The sequence below is a fragment of the Cheilinus undulatus genome, linkage group 21 (genome assembly GCF_018320785.1).
Source record: "Cheilinus undulatus linkage group 21, ASM1832078v1, whole genome shotgun sequence".
In the NCBI taxonomy this organism is placed as follows: Eukaryota; Metazoa; Chordata; class Actinopteri; order Labriformes; family Labridae; genus Cheilinus; species Cheilinus undulatus.
The window spans coordinates 38504689-38530359 of NC_054885.1; the positions used below are offsets into that span (position 1 = coordinate 38504689).

At 38.6% G+C, this 25671-nt stretch overlaps 1 protein-coding gene across 1 annotated transcript; it reads left to right on the forward strand.

Moving 5' to 3' along the window:
* Positions 1–35: 35 nt before the first annotated feature.
* xpo6 (exportin 6) lies at positions 36–24397 on the forward strand. The gene is made up of 24 exons (XM_041817158.1): positions 36–775; positions 5893–5983; positions 6275–6387; positions 6782–6979; positions 7322–7481; positions 7676–7753; positions 7884–8415; positions 10867–10993; positions 11181–11290; positions 11442–11550; positions 11773–11865; positions 14990–15059; positions 15165–15324; positions 15513–15605; positions 15983–16127; positions 17629–17778; positions 18584–18773; positions 18863–19018; positions 19304–19418; positions 20270–20441; positions 20709–20870; positions 21643–21741; positions 22536–22766; positions 23751–24397. The coding sequence occupies exons 1-24, from the start codon at positions 773–775 to the stop codon at positions 23850–23852; spliced, it is 3459 nt and encodes a 1152-aa protein (XP_041673092.1). The 5' UTR covers positions 36–772; the 3' UTR covers positions 23853–24397.
* Positions 24398–25671: the final 1274 nt, after the last annotated feature.

Here is a 25671-nt window from a genome sequence, read left to right on the forward strand (position 1 = left end):
GTTGGTTGGTCTCTGCAGCTAAAGAGGAAGTTGCGAAGCCGTTAGCAGCAGCCTGCTATATTCTTGAGCCGCCCTAAGCACTGAAAAGGGGAATAACAAGAGCAACTGCGCATAGAGTTTTACATTTATCTTTAGGATTAGTTCGTCGGATGTTGAAATTAGGTGTGCATATTCATCTGCTTTGATATTACAAACGGTAAAGACGGACTGTCGTGACTAACAGCCATGGAAACATGTCTACTTTTGACAGCTAACGTTAGCTAACGATATTATGCCTTCTTCCTTCTAGAAAAGCTAACGAGTTAGCCATCCGCTGCAGCGTAGCATCTTAGCTTCGACATGGCTCTGACTGAAAGCTAATTAACGGTGCACATTACTCCGTCGCTGGAGACGGTGCTATTTGTGCCAGAAAAAGAAAATTATCTAATTTTATATTTAACTTAATGGTTAACAGAATTATGCGACAACACCTAGCGTTACCACTCGGAGATTCAGTGTAAAGCCTGCATGCTTGGTATTCTTTTTTTCTTTTGAGGTAAGGTAAATTTTAGTCAGTGATTAGTCGTTGTAATTTAAAGCAAAGTCAAAGACGCCAAGCTCTGCTAGCTAGCTGAGTAGAGTATCGATCTAAGAAGCCGAGCAGACCATGATGAGCTGCGGTTACACCTTAGCTAACGAAAGCTACAGAACTGGTTAGCTAGGTAGCTAATGCTGGCTAATTGCTGTAACGGTCAATAACAAGACGAAGAAAAAGCTTCAAAGCCTGCTAAACATGGTGAGTATAATTTAAAACACACATCTAATGATTGATGCTTCCTTCCTGTCGTGTTTTTAAGTAGCAATCATGGTGCAGACATGTTTGACTCGTGTTCATAAACAGGAAGAACTTAACAGTTGTCTCAAAAATGCATTGATATTTCCTTACATGCTGCTAATTTTGTGTGGTTGTTTGCTGGCAGTCATGTAGGTGTGTTGATTCATATAACGGTTTGCTCGAGGACAGGTATTTCATGGGATGTGACAGCTCTTAAAGCCATTCCTCGGTGTGAGCCGCCCATCTTACAAAACGAATATTTGCTTTCTGTTGTGAGTCCCGGCAAGTTGTGGCTTATTTGAGGAATTCAGACCCGCCTGCCACAGTCAGGAGCTGCTCTTTAAAATCTCAATTTGCTATCTTATCTGGGCTGGGCTGGGCCTTACTTCCTGCTCTTGTCAAAGTGTGGTGCTGCAACTGAATCGTCATAAATGATTACTCTGCATTTGTCCGAGAATATTACAGAGACTGCTACTAAGACTACTAGTTATATGCAATATTTATTGTTGGAGAAAATCTGAAGGTCAGGTTGCATTTGTGAGCTGTGCAGTACTTTGATCATATCTCCCTGACGCCATGCCAAGAGAAGAAGTGTCATCAAGTGGCTAAGGGCTTAAAGATACTGCTGTATGGAAAAAACTACAGGAATCTACATCTCAAGGCTTAACTATAGGCAATTGAGTTATGAATTGTTCCATTGTTAGTGGAATATTTTGGATTTTTTAAATATATATTTTTGGGCTTTCTATGTCTTTATTGATAGAGGAGGATAGTGGATAGAATCAGAAATAGAGAAGAGGGGAGAGGCAAGCAGGAAAGGAGCCAGAGGCTGGACTTCAACCCAGGCCGCTCACGTACATGGGGCACAACCTATCACAGCCAATAATGCCCCTATTTTGAACTTTTAAGTCTATTTTTATATCAGGCGCACACTAAATGAGAAATATGGGATGCACAATACTGCTTTTCAATATTGTGATAACAATATGAAGTCTGACAGATAAACTAATAATAAAGAAACTGGAGATCAGAGATACTGATACCAGTAATGGTTACTGGTACCAATACCAAGCCTAAGTACTTGTACTCGTAAAACATTGCAGATACTGTACTTGGTAAGGATGCATAATGTCATCGTCATGAAGTCGTTATCAACATATATTTGCTTTAAAAGGGAATTATCATTATTGGCAGGTATGGTAATTTCTGCTGATATTTTTAATTGACATTTTGGCTTTTAGAATCTGTCTGTATCAGTGGTAAATATCAGCCGCATGCATCCTCATGTCTTACACTTTAAAGTCTGTTTTAACATGTAAAATTTTTCAATATGTTCATTCTAAAACTTTTAATTGTGTATTTTAAGGATAGTAGTTTTTGGTGTGAACTAAAATTAAATAACTATCATATCGGCTAGAATAATTTGTAAATATTAGCATATTAGATGTTGACAAAAAATCAATATAATGCATCCCTAGTACTCTGTTTTAAAGCATTATATTAGATTCTCATTATGGTCGTGTGTAGTCAAAGTGGGACTCGTCTACAGTTTGGTGATAACTCAAATGAGGATGACGAAAGTAAAAGAGAATGAAAACTGCATAGATTAATTGTGCAGGGGAAGGATGAAGAACATCTGATGCCAAAAATAACTTCTAAAATAATTTTATAGTTTGTTATCAGTAAGTACTCATTTTTGTACTTAGTACTGGTGAGTACTCAAACTTATTTGTACTCTTGCATGGTCTGAAAAATGTTTTGTTGATGCATCCCGGATAATATCTCCATAACACAATGTCAATAAAACAAGTGTCATCTTATAAATGTTTGATTAGGGGCTGAAAAAAGCAACATTGCTTGCAGTATCTTGTCTTTCTATGATTAATACTGCCATATGAAAAAAACAGGAAGTGAATCCAAATGAGTTGAGTCCATCTTAAGACTTTATTTCAGGCTGTTCACTTGTTATTTTTCAGTTGCAGTTGGATTATGTTACTGCACTACATGAGAAACAAAAGATGCTAAATGTTATTTTTCAATAATTTAATAATAATGACACCTGAACTAGTGCTGTAAGCAATTTTTTGCAATTAAATTTTCATCATTTACTCTGAGGTAGCTCATAGCTTACCTGAGTAAGCTATGAAAATGTTGTAAAAGCATGTCACATTTAGAAAGCTTTGCTTGTTTGCACAAAACAGTTTTTCTTAAATGTGACAAATTCAGACCTATGCACTATGTTTGTTTTCAAGGTAGACTATGCGATTTTTTTTTCCACTAGGTGTCGTAGGAGAGCAAAACCTTGAAAATGTAAACAAAGAAGCGTTTTTGACACACCCCCGCCACTTTGAAGCCTCCCGCTTTAGCCACTTTAGCTTCTGTTGATCCTAAACACCGATCATATACAAGTTTATATGTAATGTTCAAGGCAACCTTTACTGCCAATGTCTTTTTTCAGCTGCAGTAAACCATTTCACGAGCTCTTCTTATCCTGGCCGGTTATGTTATAGCATCAATTAAACATGAAAACATCAGCTTCAAACAAGACTTGGGTGATTTGAGATGAACAAAATTTGAGACACTACCTGATTTGAGTAGAGCTACCTCCGTCTGCAGCCTCCTCTTATTAGCAGCAGGCTAACAATAGCACGCCTAGCTTCCATTCATTTTTACCCCACATTTATTTCAGCCGCGCTATCACACTCAGCTTAAATGTCCAACCATAAGAATAGTGCTGTGTCAATAAATCAACACTGGACAAATGTTGAGACAATGCGCACAATGAATGAAAAGATGTAGCCTACTTACGCATCCACGAGAAGCAAAGCCAGTTCTGAGTCATGCAAGAGCTTTTTAGTGTCGCGTAGGGCTTGCCACCGAGGAAAAGCAAGTCCAATATTAACTCTAGTTTTTCCTTTCGCTTTGTCAGAGGGTTTCCTAGACAAATGTCGAGGCATTTTAGGTGGAGGGGAAGCCGGTGGCAGGCCTTCGGTCGGCCGCTTCAGACCGGAGTCTGCCATTTACACTCCTCTCAGCTGTTTGGGTGAAACATTTACCTGCAGCAGCACTGCTGCCCCTGAGGGCGCATCTAGGAGGAGAGGGGCGTGTGCCAGAGAAAGTTACCGCTCCAATCCAGTCCAGACAGAGTTATAAACATCCCATATAAACAAAACTACAGGGTACCGAAGTTTTAATGCAGTGTGTTGATACTGTACTCAGAAAAACATTTACATAGCATATGTTTGATTTTTATTACATTTAAGTGTAAAATGTCCGATATTCTACCTTTAAGAGCTTGTACTGTGACAATGGCAAAAAATACAATTACCCTCTTGTTAATTTGTAAAGTGTATAATCGTGCATTTCTTATTGTATTCTGCCTGACGCAGTGCCATTGGATGAAGTGTCATCTTACAAGTATTTGGTGTAATGATTGACCACTGGCTGTTTTGAAAAGGCCAAAAGAAAAAACAAATTTCTTTTCCATACTGAGATCTTTTCAGGTGAGTAGTAGGCCTTGAGAATATTTTGCACTTTGACGATTTATCCTTTTAAATGAGATAAAGGATAAAACAGTGATGTTTATATCAGTATAGTTTGTTGATTGAACATTAGACATTTTGACTTTTGACAACCTTGCTACATTTACAAACAATATTACAGTGACACTTTTTCAAATATTTTTCATCATTATCGCTGGCCCAAACATGCTCCAAACTTCCAGTGTTTTGATGCACGATTTTTTTTGGCTTGATATTGGTTTTGATAGATATTAGCTTAAAATTATCCATATCTCCAAACATGAAAACTTCTGCCAATATTAACAACTGCTATTTGGCTGTAAATATCAACAGTATGTACTAATAAATGATAAATAATAAATGGAGTTTTAGGCTGGACAAACAGACCTACAAGTTTTTGTTCATCCTCCTTCCTTAAACTTTAAATTGTGCTCTAATGACTGAAGTTTTGGTTCATGTATATACCATAATCATCATATACAGGGAAGTATCACATTAGCGGAAGTTTAAGCAGAACCATTATAGGGTTAAAAAGTAACGTTGTGCCGGATTAAATCAAAATGTACAATCACTGAAATGTGTGATGACTAGGGATGCACCGATACCGATCCTGGTATCGGGTATCGGCCCAATCCAGCCCCTCAAAGCTGGATCGGGTATCGGTGGGAAAGGGCCGATCTGTGGTGCGATCCAGGCAACCAGCTCTAAGCCTTTTTTAAAAGGTTGTTTGCACTATTTTCTCACAGAATTGTTACTTTGTTTACAGTATGTGGTTAAAAACACTTGTGTAATGCAGTTTTGTACTGGAATGTTACCTCTGATGCACTTTCTTTGTTTTTTGCTGCATTACCAGTCTCCAGGGTATAAAAGTTTACAATTGAATAGTAATTTCTGTAAGTCCTGAAGCATTGTTTTTACCAAACTGCTGGTAAAAAATAAAACACTTAATAGTTTAAATAACTATCAACTTCAGTAATCTATATGTACTAATTTTTTGCCTTTTACCCAAAAAAATTACCACTCTTATCTTACAGTAGAGCATGCAGGTTATTCTTTTAACACTGGTATCAGATCAGTATCGGTATCGGTCGATACCCAAAGCCCAGGTATCGGAGTTGGTATCGGGACCAGAAAAGGTGGATCGATGCATCCCTAGTGATGACCAATAATCATTATGTGCAGGGTTGGATATGTGAAGATCAGTCTTAAACCCTTTATGTGACTCTCCTTTTATGGTGGCAGAAATATTTTCAAGAACAAACCTTAAATCTTTAAAAATTTTACAGCACTAAAGTTAATCATGAATGCTCAGATGTGTGATGGAGATACCTGCCTTTCTTAAAAATGTTTTTTGGAGAGGCTTCAGTCGGTCTGCAGTCGAGCATCTGCTGTGTGTCTAAACTTAGTGACATTAATGCCAGTGAAGTTTTTTAGTCACATAGTCAGATACAGGCCCCAAGTGTGATTCTTTGTGAGTAGATTGTTGTGACTAAAATAGATTATTCAGCGGCCTAAATGTGATTTTTGTTCTTAACTGTACTTTGTTTTATTCACCAGGCTTCAGAGGAGGCATCACTGCGGGCTCTGGAAAGCCTCATGACAGAGTTTTTTCACAGCTGCACCACCAATGAGCGAAAAAGAGAAATAGGTATGCTCTAAAACATTCCTGGACTCCACAACTCTTTTAAATGATTGACATTAATCTTCCCTATTTTGTCTAAATAAACAAAAAGCTGCTAAGTGTTTGCTAGAATAAACTAAAGTGCAAATTTAGCTGTCACTACAGTGTTTAACGGCACCTGAAATTACTTGCTTCCTATTTGAAGTGGTTTTTGATGCCTTTTTGTTCACTTCCTTTGTTGTGACGCATTTTTTTCTGTCTGTCTCAAGTGTAGTTCTACTCTGACGTGTACCTCTGCTTACTTCCTTTTCTCTGCAGAAGAGCTGCTAAATAACTTCGCACAGCAGACTGGAGCATGGCGCCACTGCTTGTTCTTCCTCTCCAATACTCGAAATGAGTATGTAATGATGTACAGCCTCACAGTATTTGAAGTAAGTCCCTTAAAGAAGAGGTACATAATTGACTTCAGAGTGTCATTTCGGTCCTTTTCAACCTTTTGAAATTAAGATGGTATATATAAAAAAACATGGTTTTAAAGGTACTGAACCGTGGTTTTATTTGAAAAATGTTCCTTTTTCTACTGAATACTACAGAAGAAGTTTATTTTCTGTTTTGCATTTTGCCTGGGATTGAAGGTTGAACCTCATGGGACCCCATTGTGATGTGCTTTCATCTCTTTTTGATGCCTTACTAAGATTTGTTTGCTTAAAGTTTTTGTTATATTTACACTATTCAGAGGAAGAAGTGATGCACATCCTGAAGGCGTTACTATATTTGTCAGTTTTACTTTGTAGTAACCATCTGATTTTCCCCTTTTACTTTCAGAACCTGGTGAACAAAATGTGGATCGGTGTCGCTTCACAAGATAAGATGGAGATTCGCAGCTGTCTGCCCAAACTCCTCCTCGCTCAGCACAAATCAGTCCCCTATTTCATCCGTAACAAACTCTGCAAAGTCATTGTGGACATCGGTCGCCAGGACTGGCCAATGTTCTATCATGATTTCTTTACTAACACTCTTCAGGTAAGCCATGAGAATGATTTTTCTTCCACTAACATTTTAACTGTTAGTATTATAATAACTGGGTCCTTTATTTACAAATTGCTTAAGGTACCAGGCTTTAATAAAAAAGAAACTTTTTAAATTATAAGTGAAATAATGCAATTACTTACAACAAAGACAGTCTTTGTTTTAGAAGAGATTACCCTCCTCTATCAGATGCTCTCAGACCCTGAATTTTCTAATTAGTCCCATAAAGTTGATATCAGTTGCACTGAATTGTCACCTGCCAATTTGTTGGAAAATTCTGCAATCTTATTTTTTATTAATGAGAACATTTTTCTGTTAATCTGTTGTGATCCTCAGTTGATCCAGTCTCCAGCTCTGGCTCCCCTGGGGTTGGTGATGTTGAAGACCACATCAGAGGAGCTTGCATGTCCTCGAGAAGACCTGTGCGTGGCCAGGAAGGAGGAGCTGCGTAAACTGCTGATGGAGCAGGTACCGACTGTTCTTGGACTGTTGACGGGTAAGAAAAAAATTTATATTATTAATTCATTTAACCTCCAACGAATTTAGACAAATATTTTCATACCTGTGAGAGAGCCCCATAACAGACTGCATCTTAAATAGTGGCACAACTTCTGATCTTAAATTTTTGATAATTTAATTTTTTTTTTAATGATCATTTGGATCTTGTCTTTCTTCTCTTTTTTTGTGCAGGTATACTGGAGACCTATTGGGACAAGCACAGTGTCATTGCTTCCACTCCACCTCCTTCACCCACCTCTGGGGAAAGCAGTGAGTTAATTGACCTTTGATTAAACAACACAATAAAATTAGCACATTATTTGATAACAGTTTCTACATGTAATGAGTAATTTGTGCTTAAGTGTTAACATGAAGCCTTTTTGTCTCTACAATCCAACAGTGGAATTGCTGGGCAATTTATTTCAGGGCAGCCAGTACTCAAAGCTGCTTTGCCAGCCCATGGCAGCATTGGACAGTGAGAGTCAGCAGCTCTGTTGTCTTGTTTTGGAGTGTTTGGCTCACCTGTTTAGCTGGATCCCTCTGTCCACCAGCATCACTCCCACCCTGTTGGCTTCCATTTTCCACTTTGCACGTTTTGGTTGTGATTTAAGGACAAAGGCAAAGACAGGATCCTTCATCTCCTCCAACTCCTCTTCCTCTAATGGGCAACTTAATCCAGGGACAATGCCACCAACATCAAATGGTGGGGGGCGAAACGGACAGCCAAGTGAGGGCAGTAAGGTGGATCGAGCCCGGCTTGGTGTCCTCGCTATGACATGTGTCAATGAGCTGGTTTCTAAGAACTGTGTGCCAATGGATTTTGAGGAGTACCTGCTGCGCATGTTCCAGCAGACCTTTTTTCTTCTGCAGAGGCTGACACGAGAGAATAATGCTCATACAGTCAAGAGCCGCTTACAGGAACTAGACGAGAGGTAAGGCGAAGTATATTTGTAATCAGACTGGGATGTTTCCTACCTTATCAATTCCAGCATGATCTAACACCAGTCTTAGTTATTTAAAGTCTGTAACACCAAACACAACAGTGTGGTTACAGAAGTAAAAGTCCTATTTCTTTTCCTCTATAGTGTATTTGATTATTATTATCATAGTCATTATGTCATAACTATTCATGGTAGACTTAAAACTGTTTCAGACTGGCTTCGTCATGACTTGATTTCCATTTCTGCATGCATATCACCAAGTCAGGGCTTTGAGTCCGCCTGCATGAGCACCAAGTCTCATACATCAAGATTTAAGAGAATAGAAGGATTGTCTATTTTTTTTCCTCAAGCATCTCTTGACCAGAATAGACAGGAAAATGATAAGAGAGCCACATTTATCTTGTTTTAGCAGTTATGTTTGTCCACACTTCTAGAATATGTCACAGGGAAGATAAACATAGTACTTCCAGTTTGTACTTTCCAGAGTAAAAGCCCTGTTTGGCATTTCTGTGAGGAAACTCACCTTGTTTGTACAGACCACTTTCATTCTAAATTTTCCCCAGCTCAGTTATTCAATTAATCAAGCCACTTATATTGAGATTTATAAAGCTTCTAAATGAACAGCTGTTAAAGCACAAAGTAAGACTGAACAGTTAATTTAAGTTGCAAAAAAATCAACTTTCCCTATTTTCATATTTGTATTGTTGATTAAAAATGAGTTGCATAAAAAAACATCAGTCACAATATTCACAAATAGATTTTTTCTATTTTTTAAAATCCTTCAGCCCTAATGTGAAACAATGATGTGTGTACTCCTGACAAAGGCACACATTTGCAACATCAGACTCATTTTAAGGAACATGGTTTCTTGAACTGCACTAACCACAATCTGACAGTGTGGCCTCTGATTCAAGGACTCCACTATTACTTTGGAAATATTTATTGATCCTGCAAACTTTGACTTTGAGCTCTTGACTGTATACAGCAAATGATAAACATTATGTGAAACCCAGTATATAGACAAACTACAACACAATACAACATTACTATTTAAGATATGAATACTAGGGGTGCGAATCACTACTGGCCCCACAATACAATATTATCACAATACTTGGGTCATGATTTGATATCACTGCAATTTTAAACCTTTTGCAATCCAGTGAGTATTGCAAAACCATATATTGCGATCTATACCATCTTTTCAACTGTTTAGCTGATTTAGCATTAGTCTTGCATTCATGTTTGTTGTTTTTTCCACAGTATTTTATTTTTATATAGCACTTCTTGCAAACCTCATGTGTCTTGTCCGTCTTATTTGTGCCCTGCTTGCATTCCTAATGTCCTTCCCCTGGTGCTGCCATGTTTGTTATACTAACTTTCTCCTGCTCTATGACCGTCACCTCTGCCAACCTCACTGGACAAACAATTGTCCAAACAATTTTTTTATTTTTCCATTATCATAGACTTCAGTTCATATTGGCATTAATTTGAAAAACTCGATACTTGGTGGATGAGATATGATATATCACCAGACAAAATATTGTGATACCATGCTGTATCGATTGTTCCCTCTCCTAATGAATACTGCAACAAAGATGCCTTTAGAAAGAAGGTCTTCCAACATTTTGAAAGCATAAAAACTGTCTGCACGGAACCAAAGGATTGGTTTGTGCATTGCAGCGTACGGGCAATATCAATTAGAATTTCATACAAAATAAAGGGCGTTTTCCATCCTTCTTTCCTAATGAGCAACTAATATTGATGTTAAACTACCTGATTCAGACGTGTAAATCTTTTGCTACGAGCTGAAAATCTACCCACAATGAGCAATAGGGGGTTGTTGTATTGCTCCATTATGATATCAAGATATCATGCCTTGGCCATGTATATTGGTATAATCCTGAATGGTATATGGCACAACTCAAGTAAACATTCTTTTAATTTAGCCTTTTTCGATCCTGTTTTTGCACCAAATAAGATGTTTTCACAAGTATTCAGGGAGTTGGTAGACCTGGTTCTCGGATTAAAAAGACTGCTTTAAGGATTTTCTAAAATGTCTAGAGGATTCAAAGGGAAACTTGCTTATGGAACCAGGGTTGTCAATAAAAGGGGAAAATACTGTTGAGCTCTATTAGTAGTCAGAAGTTTTGCTGTTGATATTCTTAGCAGACATCTGAAAACAGTCTTTGTCTTCACCACTACAGCTCTAAAACCAGCTCTTCAGAGCCGTGTTCTTCAGCTCCATCACATGTATCCCATTTGGCCTTCTCATTTTTCTTGTATGCCTTTATGAATAACTTTAGACTGTAACACTATTTGTGTTGGTTTTTCAGTTGATCCCATGTCTTTATATAATGTAGGTTATGCAACTTCCTTTTTCAAAGTTGCAAAATGTTTTCATTTGTATGCTCTGTTAACGTTGCTCTTTTCTTCCTTCAGTTACCTGGAAAAGTTCACAGATTTTCTCCGCCTGTTTGTCAGTGTTCACTTGAGGAGGATTGAGTCCAGTCCTCAGTTTCCAATAGTAGAGTTTCTGGCCCTACTTTTCAAATACACCTTTAACCAGGTAACACTACTCACTACTACTCAACACTACTCACTACTACTTTAACCAGGTAACACTACTCACTACTCACACAGTCATTTGTTTAAAAAAGAGAAAAAAAACACATCAGAAGTTAATAATTTCTTTATGTTTCCTTTAGAATTGAGTTTTAACTTAGTGCTTAACTGTCTCCATCTGTATCTTTTAGCCTACCCATGAAGGCTACTTTGCCTGTTTGGATATATGGAGTGTGTTTTTGGATTTCTTAACAACCAAAATTAAAAGCAGGCTGGCTGACAGAGAAAGTGTTCTAAATAGGTAAGTTAACCAGAACACCTATTTTTCTCTTTTAATCCTCACTGATTGTCAGTAAAACATCTTTTCAATAACAGGCTGTTGAGTCTTTAAATACTTCTGTATTATTGATAATTTATCATGTACAATCCCCTAAATGTGTTTGGTTTGACAGGTACAAAGATGCTTTAGTTCTTCTGTTAAGGGAAGTCCTGAATCGTATACAGTTCAGATACAATCAGGCCCAACTAGAGGAGCTGGATGATGAGACTCTGGACGATGATGTAAGAAAGATTAACAAATTTATTATTTGTTATTTAACTGTCTACAAGATGAATCTTTAATTTTATTACTTTTGCTCCTGTGTCTTGCTGCTGCGTGGTGTTCTTTTCAGATGTTTTTAATTAGCATATTAACCCCTACAGGGCTAACACTTAGAACCACATAAATAGACTTCTGTCTTTCACTTCAAAGTCTGAATCTTCTCCTTCATTTTGTTACCATAGCAACAGACAGAGTGGCAAAGGTACCTGCGTCAGAGTCTGGAGGTAGTTGCCAAGGTGATGGAGCTACTCCCGTCCCATGCATTTTCCACTCTGGTAAGAGGTCATTGTTGGTATCCCCTTGATGTTCTTGTAAGAGTCAAAGTGGATTTCAGGTGGACTTAAAAAAAATTAACCATTGAAGAAGTAGGAAGTAGCTGCAAGTTTTTTTTCCTACATGATCCAAAAAAGTATATGGTTACTTATATTTATTTAATAACCAAAAAGAAATTGTTAAAACAATATTGACTTAATGAGTGTCATCTTAGGCCAGAGATATACTTGCTGCTTCACCTATGCAACATGAGCATTCTTGTAAATATACTTGCCCATATATAAGGTAACCTGACACGCCAGATGGATTTGTTTCACACATCCATCTGGAAAACCTTCAATACTAAGCATTTGGGAAAGGGCAGAGGATTTGTGAAAAAAGTCGGAGTGTGATTGGATGAACATTCTGTCTGTCACATCTTTACGGGCCAGTCAGAGTAACAAAACGTGACGTAGCCACAACCGAGGTGTGCGTGCGCAGCTACCGAGAAATAAGGCGAACCATGGCGACTATAGACATTTCAGTACACTACTTTTGTCATTTTTGAAAAGAAAACAACTCACTGCTGTTCTTTGTTCTTCTTTAAATGAAGAAATGTCATCAAGCTCTGAGAAAAACTGGCACTTTAGCAGCATCTACGCTAATCTCTTCCGCCATAATTGCACAGGCCTCTTGTTGTTGCTTGCTTACGTCACAGCTCCACCACCCCCCTCGATGCTGATTGGCCCTGTCACTTTCTAACCAGGCCCAAACGGTTCAGACAGGAGCTTTGCAAGATGGATTCGCCAGTGAGAAACAAGGGAACAGGTGTCTCCATCTGCTTTGCAAGGTTATATGTAAGGTACATTTCAGGATGAAAAGAGAGGGCACACATGAGAGCTCAGGCCATAAACAGATGTCACTTTCAGCATGCAGCATGCCTGCTCAGTCAGTCAGTGGCAAGATGTACAGAGCCACAGCGGTCTGCTCAATGGGGAACTTAGGAAGGCGGAAGGAAAATGGACTAATATCTGCTTGAATTAGGGATATAACTTTACAGAGATGCATACTCTTCAATAAGACACAGTTTGCTGCCTTCATTTAATAACACAGCTGAAGTGGGTCAGGATGGGCAAGAGCAAACCCATCTGAGTACTTTATCCAAACAATGCCAGCTCCTCCCCTTTCTGGGGGAAAACATTCCATAAAATGAACGGCAGTCAGTGGGAAAGATTGGGTTCATAAGTGATTTAAAAGTTTAAAATATGAAAATTATACAGTTAAATGGTTATTAAGGGGCAAAAATTCAGTGACCAGTGAGATAAACATAATGTAGGCCATTCGTGAAAAAAAAAATTACATCATAACAATATGAAATAAACAAAATTACAGATGTGCATGAGTGTGTGTTCAGGCTCCCTCCGTCAAACTGGACAACCAGTCCCATCTTGTGACTGGAGATATCATAAACCAACATCACATACTTTGTGTGTTGAATCTTAACTCTTGAATGTGGTTGATAAGTTGATGTATGTGTGAATAAACTGTTAACAGGCAGACAGACTACAGCTCTTGCTGTCACAGAGCGATAGCTAGCTTAAAGTCATTAAGAACAGCACCGGTCCAACATTTGCCTGCCTTACCCCTCTCTAGTTTCAGCCAGAAGACACGGGACTCTTCTTTTACACTCTTTCATCATTTGAGAATAACAAAACATACCTTAAATTACGGCTTTTAATGACGTTATTACCGATGTTTTCTAATCTACCCCTGCTGTATCTGAGGACTTTTTCTCCCCCAAATGGGGACACATTGAGAAGCGGCAAGTGACGTTGCTCTGTTCTTATCCAAACATGAGGAGAGAGAATAGAGTAAGACATGCAGTCCTGCGGCCAGTACATTGAGGACTAAGCCCAGCTTATAGGTGCCTGCTCTACCCACTAAGCTACACTGGTGCCTGTCACAGTTATATGGACCTGATTGTTTTTTGTCCATAAAGCAGAGCTTTAATACACCTATCAGCATGGTTCATCGATAATTGATATGAGATTTAATTATTGTCAATGTTTGGGGATACTACAATTCTAGAGATTTTTAAGATACTGCAGTCTCAGCTGACTATCACACCTCCTCTGCCTCCTTACTACCTCTGCCAGACGTGTATACTGCAATTCACGTCTGTGTTGCTTTAATTTTTGAGGTTGTTCACAGCTGATTTGTCAAATGGGCCTGGGGCAGTTGTGATTGGTCTGTGAATGAGTAGTTAACAGCATATATTTCACTGGCCTTAGAGCCCATGCCCTGTTTATTTGTAAGATGCTGTCTAATCAGAGTTTTAACCGATAGCTCAACAACTTCAGGAAAAAGAATGGAGACATAAAAACATGGAACAGGAGTGGGGGCAAGTATGAAAAAGGTGTTAAACTAATAGTGAAGATTTTTTTATTGTTTCTAACTCTGCTTCAGTTTTCACTTTGACTGGGAAATACTGCATTGATAAATTAGAGATATTTTAACTTATTTTGAGGCTAAAGAAAGGGATGAGCCCTTGTTCCAAGCAGTTTCACAGAATCTGACTTTTAAATTTTATTTATCTTAAGTGCAGGTCTATATATCAGTATCTGCTCAAATGAGTTTGGAAGTATTGGCATACAGGATAACTGCAGTAGTCCAGTATTGTGCATGTTTACTAAAAAAATATTTAGAGAAGAGGGGCATGACTGCTTGCTCAGTGTGGTCAAAGTCAAATGTGATGAATGCTCTTGGTAAAAAATCAGAAAATTTGTGAAACACCAAAATGGAGGAAGGTTAGGGTTAGGGTTGATAGCTAAATCATAAAGGAAAAAAGCTGGGGATGAACCATCTTGTTTTTTTGATTGCACTGCTGAGGATCACAATGGCCGAACATGCTTTTTTTAATGATTTAGCCTTTATAATAAAGGCCTTTAAAATACTCTCTTCCTCATTGTTCCACTTTCATGCTTAGAGCACCTGGTCTCCCTCTTTTATTTCTCCCCAAATTACTAAAATAATCCAGATTAAAAATCAGTCCCTTTTTTAAAATGCTTATTTTTGTAACAACACCTAAAGTGATGCATAGTTCCAGTTTTGGTCACAGCCTCGTTTGATCTTCTCTTTTCTCTTTAGTTTCCAGTCCTCCAAGAAAATCTGGATGTGTACATGGGTTTGCAGCAGTTTATCGTCACCACTGGAACAAGTAAGCAACCTTGCCTTCTTTAACCTTCTGTTAGTGTAAGCTGCAGCCATATTGATTACTTTTCTAGTGTTGTATTATTGATTTATGATTGTGTCTTTCTTGCAGCTCGGAGGCTAAACATCACTGCAGAAAATGATTGTCGTCGCCTTCACTGTTCTCTCAGGGACCTCAGCTCCCTTCTCCAAGCTGTCGGACGCTTGGCCGAACATTTCATCGGGGAAATTTTTGCAGCACGTTTTAGTGATGCCCTGGCAGTGGTGGAGAGGTCAGTTCTCTAATCCTTTCCAAAACAATACAATGGGATATTCATGTGTCTGCGCTGTGAGAGGTTTTTTTTGCGTATTCCTCTAGAGTCAGCATTATTTAACCATCACACTCTTACGCTGGTTGTTGTCTCTAATACAGCAATGTTAAAGAGCAAAGTATAAAAATGGGTTGTTTTTCTTTTTTAAGGTTGGTTGAAGTGACCTGCTACGGCTCTCAGACAACCCTTTATGACCTGGAGACCGCTGTGCCTTCTGTGCTCAAGCCAGACCTCATTGATGTGTGAGTAAAGGATGTGAAAGACAACCCTAGCACGGATGTGGTACCAGTTTTGCAAGAAGTATCGGTTCCAAAAAAAGAGGCCTGAACTCTGTGTTGCTTTATAGGTTTTGCTCAGTCACTGACAAAATAAGAGGAACTGAGTTCATGAACAGTTTTGTTGTGCCACAACACAGTTGTTTGAGTGTTCGCAGAATAGCTGCCTGTCTTTTGCCACTATTAAAGATACTGTTTCTTGTAGAGAAGCTAAGGACATTAGATTATTAAAATTATATCTTCTTTGTTATTAAAGCACATTTAGAGCTACCAAGGTTGAGCTGTTTAAAAAAGAACCAAGCATGTTTTATGCAGCATAACTTTGTCTTTTATTTTCATTGCAGACATGCACAGGCCCTTGCTGCTCTGCAAGCCTACTCCCATTGGCTCGCACAGTTCTACAGCGAGGTCCACAGTCAAAACCCAAGCCAGTTCATCACACTCATCACGTCTGCAATCGATGCCAGTAGCCCACTCATCACAGCCAAGGTAGGATACTTGAGGCCCAAACATGTCTGTCTCTTTCAAGAGGGGTCTAAAAATGATTTTGTGTTTGACTATGTTTTTGGTGTTCATTACTATGTATCGATATGTACATGTGTAGTTTATAAACTTGATCTAAAAAGGCAAGTTCAATGATAAAAATGCTTCCCTTAGGAGGAAGTATGTTCTTGAAAATATTACCTAACATGTGAAACCTTTAGCCTGTTTCAGAGATTATTTATCTGATCCTTTCATGAGATATTTCACTACTTGAATTATTACTGAAATGGAGCAGTTTGATTCAATCTCACCATCACTTTTGTTTATGACTGATAAGTTGGCCATTGTAGTTGTGCATTGTTTCAGGACCCAGGTCTTACTCAGAGGACTGTGACATATGAATAAACTGCATCAGAAAGAGGTGAATGTAGGACCATAAAAACAATTATTTTTGGTTAAGTATAAAGAATACATAAAGGAGTTTTTCACAGTTCAGTTTTTATTTACTATTGGGTAAGCTATGGGAATATTTTTAACTAAAACCTTCTCATTTATGTTGCAAGAAAATAGTCTTAAAAGGCAGGAAGTAAGTACAGTTCAGTAAGACTACCCTTCTCATAACATTTCCATAACAGCAAGTCATGTTTGTGTTTTGCATCAAGGCTCCAACCTCCTCACAGATTTATTTTACATGCAGTGTTAGAGAAGTGATGAGATAGCATCTTAAACCCTCAGCCTACAGGTAGATGCTGGAGTGGCAGTGGGTTGAAAGCAAGAGTGCAGTACTGAAGCAGCAGAGCTGGCAAGAGCAACGCACATGGAGAACAAGAAATCTTGCAGCTTAAATAGATCGCCAAATTTGTCAGGGGATTGGATAATGAATGTTAGGTGTGAAATCAGCGCAGCTCAAAGTAGCTCACAGGTGGTACTCCATTTTAGTCACAAAGCACCTTTCATTTGCAGAAATCAGACTTCTGAATAGGGGTTAAAAGGCAATAATAGGGGCACTGATAGCCTAGCAGGTATGTCTTAGGGTGGCATGTACTGAGGCTGTTAACCTAAACGTGGTACAAACAGGCCTGTGGCTCCTGACACATAAAATTCCCAACTTTCTCTCCCCCATTTTCTAACTCTATCCTCTATACTTTTGTATCTCTACAATAAAACCATAAAAGCCCTGAAATACAGCTTTAAAATAAATTCAGTAGAATTTGAAAAAAAAGGCAAAAACAGAGAAATAGCAGCAGACAATACCCAGGTAATTATGTAGAAGAAAGACGGATATATTAAGTAAAGGCAAGTCTGAACAAAAAGGTCGCTTTTTAAAAATGTCTACAGCGTTGAGTTTTTCGATCCAGTAGGAGATGGTTTCAGACTTAAGCAGCTACAGCCTCCAACCATCAGAAGGTAGTAAGGATTGTATCAGAAAGAAAGTAGTGATGAGAAAAGTTGAAAGTATTTTTTCCAGTTGTTTCTCATTTTTATTACATATTTTTTGTGACTCCAGGTACCCGATAAGTTACTACTCTCAGCCTGTCATCTGATGGTTTCCATAACCTCCACGGTGCGGCCAGTGTTTTTGGTCACTCTGCCAGCTGTTCAGAACATCTTCAACCTCATTACTACCGAGACGCAGACCCGCAGACTTCCTCAGGAGGTAAATGTTCATTGCACCATACTTCTATGTCATATCAGATTTTTTGTCCTGGCTGAAAATGAGCCTGAGATGGTGCCTTTTTTATGTGTGCATATCTGTGCACGTGCACAGACTTTTGCTGAACTCTTTTTACAAGCAATGAGTTCAGGATCTCTAACTGTGAGGTTCATAACAAAACTTTTTCTAAAATGAAATTTGCTTTTTTATAGATTTTATTCAGTGCGACAGAAATATCATTCTGGTGTTTCTCTACAGCACTTTGGCATCCCTAAACTTTCTAATCTCACACTAACACGCTGCAACACTGATGTGAGGGTGGTAAATATTAAAGAAACCTGTAAACAGGATCTGTGCTCCAACATTGCTGTGGGAAGATGAAGTCAGAGAGCACTTTAAAGTGGAATAAATGCAGAAGCAAAACTAAAACTATGGTTAATCTTCATGATCAAATGTCTCGTTTTTGTTGTTTGTTTTGCATGAGATCTGCTGCAATGTTCAGTCTATTTTAACAGACACAGTGATGGCTGTGTCATGTAATCGGACCCGCCACGGTTTTATATGCAGACAAAACCCTTGATATGACTACTGACTAAAGAAGGGGGCAAAGCATGCTTCAAAAGGATTTCATTAAGTGGTAAACTGAGAAACAAACTAGCTGTACCTTCATAGGTCTTTAAGATTGTCATTTTTCTCGTCATTTTTGATATCTGTAAAGCCAGTTATAAGTATGAAGAAAAATACTTGGCTTTGAGCCCTGAAATGTCTTTGGTGTATAGATTAATGTCTGTGTATTTTTCTCATTCAGGCCCACTTGTTGGTGTGCAGGGCATTGTCCAACATGCTGTTGCTCCCATGGCCAAACCTACCCGAGAGTGAGCAGCAGTGGCCAACTCGCTCCAGCAATCACGTCAGCCTGCTGGCCGCTCTCACCCGGGAATATCGCATTTTAAGAGGAACAGTGAACATCACTCCGAGACAGCCCGATCTGGATAACAGTCAGTATTTAAGTCTTTCTTTTGTTTTAGTAATCTTGGCCTCTGTCCCATTCATTCTGAGTTTATATGATGGCCTTTTTCTCCTCCAGTGAAAGCTGTGATTCACCAAACCCTCCCCGTGCTCAGAGACATCGTGGACAGCATCTCTGGAGAATCCACCAAATCACGTCAGATCTGTTACCAGAGCCTTCAGGAGTCAGTCCAAGTGTCCCTCAACCTTTTCCCAGTCTTTATTCAGCACCCAGGTCTGTGTCTCTCCTCACAAATTTGGACTTAAAGGTTGATTAAAAATTGAATAATGAAGCCCATCTATTCACTGTACCCATCTCTGCTGTTAACAGTAGCTGAGGCCTCACTGTAGAGCTGCTGTTTACAGTTACAGAAAGCAGAAATGCACATTGAAGTAAAGGCATTAATTATATCTAAAGATTTTTTCTACAACATAAAAACTAAATGCTAGTTTAGATCATAAAGATGTGTCATATCACAGAGGCTTTCATTGATAATAATAGTTTACTTTTCTTCTCCAGATGTGACAGACGAGATGTTGGCCTTCTTCTTGACGCTGTTTCAGGCATTGCGAGTCCAGATGGGCGTTGCCTTCACAGGGCAGATCATTCACACTTTCCTCAGCATGTTCACTAGGTAATGAAAAAATATATCATTATAATTAAAAACCACTGAAGAAAATCAGGGCCTAGGATGAGAAAAAAATAAGAGGAAGAACTTTTATACCTCCACACCAGTAATAGCCATGCCTAAGCATTATACTTTCAGGTTGTCGACCCCTACATACATATGCATGTCTGGGCTATTGTGGATACGATATCCCAAGAAGACTTTGAAAGACAAATTGAGCACAAATGTCCACTCTGACTCCAAAATTAACAACCAGATTTTGGAGGTCGAAGTGGCCATGACCTCAACTCTTGTACACACAATAATTCAAGAATGCACTGAGGATTTTTTTCAGAATTGGACACAAATCTAGGCTTGGATTTGGAGGTTCAAATAAAGTGTGACCCTCTTTTTGCAATTTTAATGATTGATGGTTTCAAGAGGTATAGCAGCTGTACAAAAAAATCTCAATTTCATATGACAGCTGGATCAGGACTGAATACGTAAAAACTTAAGCCAGATTGTCTAAATTACATAAATACATTGCCACTACAAATCAGCCACTATTCTTTTTTGTTCTAAATAATGTCAATGCTTTGATGAACGATTTGAGATCTGTATTTGAAATCTGAAATCTCAGAGATCGCTCATTTAAGGGAGTCTAGTAGTGGTATTTTTGTTACTGTGGTATAAAAGCAGCTATTAATATTGTCTAATTTTACTATTATTGTATAGAAGTTTAAATTCTCGTATTATGGTGACCCTACACTGTATGACATTCTGTTCCATTGAATAAGGCTTCAAATGGCACAGCAAACTCTGAAAATGCTGAATTTGTTCCTTTAATTCATCAATACTTTTGTTTGTTTACTCTGCAGGGAACAGCTAGCAGCCAGTATTTTGCAGGAGGGCAGTGCAGGATGTAGAGTGGTACAGAAGTTCCTTAAAATCCTGCAGGTGGTGGTCCAGGAGCCCGGTCAAGCCTTCAAACCTTTCCTGCCCAGCATCCTGTCTCTGTGCATGGAGCAGGTTTACCCGGTTGTGGCAGAGGTCAGTCAGGGCTCGCCTATACTGAGTTTACATTTATTCTGAGTTATTAGGGACTTTAAAAACTTCAACTTGGAACTTAAAAAAATGCATGTTTACCACATTTAAAAACAATTAATAATCAATTTTTCAACATAAAAACTCTTAACGTGATTTGATTTTTAGTATCCTAAAACAAAATTAAGCACTTTCTTATGCTATTGTTTTTTTTTGGTGATATCAATAAGATATATTGAATGACCCTTTGTCCTGAAATCTCTCCTTTGACAGCGGTCTTCCCCGGATGTCAAGGCTGAGATGTTTGAACTACTATACCAAATACTTCACCAAAACTGGAGGTACTTCTTCAAAACTTCTGTCTTAACAAGTGTCCAAAGAGGAACAGCTGACGATACCATGGAGAATGAGGCCCAGTTCACAGCTGCCATGCAGGTGTGTATAAGCAGCCGTTCACCTTAAGAATAGACCAGCAGGACTTTAGTTTTTCTGGTTGAGGCCATACTGCATTTGCTGAATACTTCTTTGCTCTGTGAATTTGAGTTTCCCTTATAAACAGTCTAACATGTAGGACTTTATTTCATAGGTGGAAAACTGTAAATGTGGTGCTTTTGTTGACAAGCCTTTGGTGGTGCTTAGTTGAACAGTTTGCATCTCAATCCCAGATTTGGATATTATTCATGCTCAACGATTTTTGTATGTAAAACAAGCTAACAAGTACTGTTAAGTCAGAAAAATGAACAAACATCAAGAAAATGTGCCTGTAGGACATTCCCAGAACCTTGTTTAGCTCTCTCATGCTTTGTTCCTCATCCATGCATACATGAGGGACAATGCACAAGCTGTTAGGACACTAATAGAAAATGCATCACTGTTGCTTGCTTGCATTGCATGCACAGCAGACAAGTTGAGGAGTGGGAGAAGAAGCCGGGGGGGTGGGGGGTGGGGGGTGGTAACTCCACTGTCTTCTTTCTAGTTGCTGCAAAATGTAACTTTTCTTCTTTTTGAGTTTTGTGGCCCCTACTTTTTGTTTTCTAGCTATTAGGCTAAAAGTTAGGAGCATTACCACAACCTGGACTGGGGCATGGATACTGCGTGAAGGCCCTTGTGTATTTTCCTTTTTTCAGGCACCAAACTGTGACTATTCGGGATGAACTCGTATACCATTACAGCCCTACTGACTTGTGTGGAAATCTTGTCTTTCCAGGCTTTTGGACAGTCTTTCCTGCAGCCTGACATCCACATCTTCAGGCAGAACCTGTCTTATCTGGAGTCACTGAACAGCAAGCACAAGTTATACCACAGAGTGAGTCAAGCTGTTATTTCTTCGTTTTTAAAAGAGGGGCATGTCTGACAGTGATGCTGTGAGCTTGTTGTCATAGTCTGGATTTTACTCGTTCCTTAAGCATTCTCTAGATTTTCTAAAATAGACACCTTCTCATTCTTTATTGGCCCATGATAACAATGATACAAAGAGACAGACCTAAGGATTAGTGTTCCTTATGACATCCATTGGTGTCTCTTATCTTCTAAGCTACTCTTTTATGTTTTAACTTTTCTTATTTTTGTTACCTCCACCAAGGAGGTTATGTTATCGGCAGGGTTTTTTAGTTAGTTAGTTAGTTAGTTAGTTTGTTTGTTAGCAACATTACTCAAAAATGTATGGACAGATTTTGATGAAATTTTCAGGAAATGTCAGAAATGGCATAAGGAAGAACTGATTAGATTTTGGGAGTGATCACCGTCTGGATCCAGGAATTTTTTTAAAGGATTCTTTACTATTGGGAGATAGGGCTAATAGTGGAGGTGTGCGCTCTCCCAGTGCGTTTCTAGTTTACAATGTAATTTCTGTTGTCCTTTACATCCCTTTGATATTAATGAAATATTGTTTAGAATCAGACAGATGACAACATAGATGACCGGCCTGAAATAATACAGACTCAGCAGGTTCAGACACTACAGATGGATTAAAACCAAACATTTTCATGCCATGTTTTGTAATGAAAGGATTTACTTGTACAAAGAATATAAGTGACTCTTTATCAGCACAGTGTTACTATATAAACCCATCTTCATTATTCTGTCTTCATTCTCCTCTAGAAGCTTTTCCGGACCTCAATGCTCTTCCACTTCATCAACGTGCTGCTGCAGGTCCTCCTCCACAAAAGTCATGACCTCCTGCAGGAGGAAATCACTGTCGCTATTTACAACATGGCCTCCGTTGACTTCGATGCCTTCTACTCGGCCTTTATGCCAGAGTTCCTCAACGGCTGTCAGGGTGTGGATACCAGCCAACGAGCTGTTCTAGCACGCAACTTCAAGCTTGAACGGGTAAGAATGAAATATTTTACCAGCATTGTTTTCCCTTTTCTTAAAAAAAAATGAAAATTTCAACTTATGGCTGTCAAATGGTTAAATAATGATTAATTTTATAATTTCTAAAGTTGATCACGGTTAATCTCCCATGTCAAATTCCAATATTTTGCATGTAAAACAGGTTTTTGTTTTATTTTTTACTGTCTTTTAGGTTGCTTGGCCTCATTTGTTCGGGCACAGACCTGCTTTTATTTTGAAAGAAAATAATGATATTTTACTAGATCCACGACTGACGTGAACTTAACCAGGGGAAAGAAACTTGTTATAGATTACAAAACAATCAACAAAGCTTTAGTGCTAATAGAAAAAGATATAAAAGGTAAATGAGAAGAGAAAGTTACAAGGTGCAGATGTTTTTGACTTGTCCACTGAGATGTCTGTGAGTTTTTGATATAAAACTTTAAATCAATGTGGCTACACAAAAAAGTGTGCTGAAAGGTCCAATGAAGCATGAGATTTTGGATCTTTAAAAAAAGAATGCTCTAATTATGGACCTCAGTCACACTTCAATAAATGCTGACAGCCCTGTTTAAGAACCTTTTACCCATTTGGGAGACTCCAAAAAACATAGTGCAGCACTATATAACTTATACTTTTGATTCTTACCATAATTGTCCTTCTGAAAGGTGTTTGAGGAAACCTTACTTGCTGTAAATGTTTTTAAAATATCATTATGCTGGTTAGCTGGAAAAATTGACTTGTGTTTGTCTCCAGTGTATTTTAGAGATGACAGGAACTCAGATCCTCTTTGGCCATATAGTAATTACAGCTCGTATTTGCAGCCTCCTCTAAGTATGCATGACTTACTCCCAGCTCGGACATATTACATGTCAGACACTGAAGCTTTCTTTCCTTTATGTTGCATTCTGATATCCAACCTTGAGTATCCTGTAAATTAATATCACTGTTCTATTTTTCTTTTTTTCTCTTTCCATTTAGGACTTGCCTTCATTCACTCAAAGCGTGCAGCGGCTGGTGAATGACCTTCGCTACTACAGACTGTGTAACAGTAGCCTGCCCACTGGCACCATCAAGCTATAGCACAAAGACTGCTGAACCACTCCACACATCCACTCTGATCTTCAAGGACTGCCTGTGCTGACCACTTTGCCCAACACTCCTTCTCCAGTTCGGTTAGCGCCTCCTACTCTGTGATAGGACGGAGCGTCACAGATGGTGTTGTTGAGGAACTGGAGGTTGAGGATGCTGCTGATTTTTCTCTTTGATTTCTACTGTAGAAGGTTGGTGCATTAATATTTTTAAAGCAGCACCCTCCTTACGCCATGCCAATGAAAATTTGGCGTGAAATGTAAACCTGGTCTGCAGTCGGCTTTAGCCCAGACCTGGAGCAGTCTGAGCCGGGCCTTCTCTCCCACGCCCTCGCCACAGCGCCGGGCTGGGACTGAGCACTTTCAACTCATTTTGAGTTTTTTAAAAATGTCTGCTTTTATTCATTTTGCCTTCAATTTTTTTTTCATCTCCAAAGGAGACGGACTCTTGACTTAAGATCTTTCATATCATTCCATTCTGAAAAAAAGAGAAATCTGCTTGATTAATAATAAAGTGCATTTTTTAGTAAAACTCGAGTATTAGCCTGTGATTTTCGTGGTTTGTCTGCTTCACTCCAGTCTTAGGGAGTACAGTACAACCCTACATTTCAGCCATTTGCATGTATTAAATAAGAAATGTTTTAGTTTTGACCTCAAAGCAAAACATCGGACCAAAAACAAGAGAAAGGACAAAAGAAACATGTTTAAAAGCACACATAGACTTTTTTTACTTTATTGCCCATGACAACATGCACATCTTGGGTGTTTTTTTTAGAGATCTCGCAAATTCTCATGGAAAAACCCAGCTTTGTTGTCCAAGATAATGAGGAAAATAAGTCAGGTTACTGAGAAATCAACCAAGATATATCCATTATGATGGCATATCGGAGTAGAATAAAAAGCACCGATGTATGTCCATGTAGACTTCTGCAGATCTCACAGCTAGGTTTTTTCCAAAAACACATCCCCAACTCACTGAAAACAGACCTGAAACCTAACCGCTGAGAGCCACTGCTTTATAGCATCTTTAACCTTGATTCATCCACTACAACTATTGATTCTTCCTCCTTGCATTATTTACAACACATACAAAATAACTTTGTCCAATGAGGTCCTGAATCAGGAAACTGAGACATCAGACCAGATTTAAATGTTTCATGGCTAAAACCACTCACAGATAAGAAGCATTGGCAAACAGCATCAACATAGAATTAAAAATACTTTACACACTACACAAAAAAATACTGAATCCTATTTTTCTTCAGGTTGACCTGCATCTAGGAAGTCGGCTTTATTGATTTCTGTCTACAGCTTCAGAAAAATTATGCTCAAACTTCAGCAAAGCATTTTTTGGGGGACGTCTCTGTCTACACAGACAATTAAGGCACTTAGTATTAACTAGAATACACAAGGAAGGTGGTTACGCAGTTATAGGTGTAGATTAAATTAAAGCAGCAGAAAACGGGTGGCTACCATCAAATTTATCAACTCACAAGAAAACAAGGCTTATTAAATCAAAACACTTCAACCAGAGCTTCTTCAGCGAAAAAACTGGGATTTAAACCTTTCAGTGGCACCAATCAAGTGTGCAGATTAAGTGTAGTTCTCCAGTCTCTACAGCTACAGTATTCAGAGAACTGTGATTCTTTCATGGTAGATAACAGACTGGAGTTTCATGAGACTGCGCAATTAACACTACAAGACTACAAGAGGGACAGTGCTGCTAGATTTTACTGCAGCAATCCTTCATTTTTGTTTAAAAGTGTCATCTAATTTAATGATGAAATGCATTATTCTAATATGAGAAAATG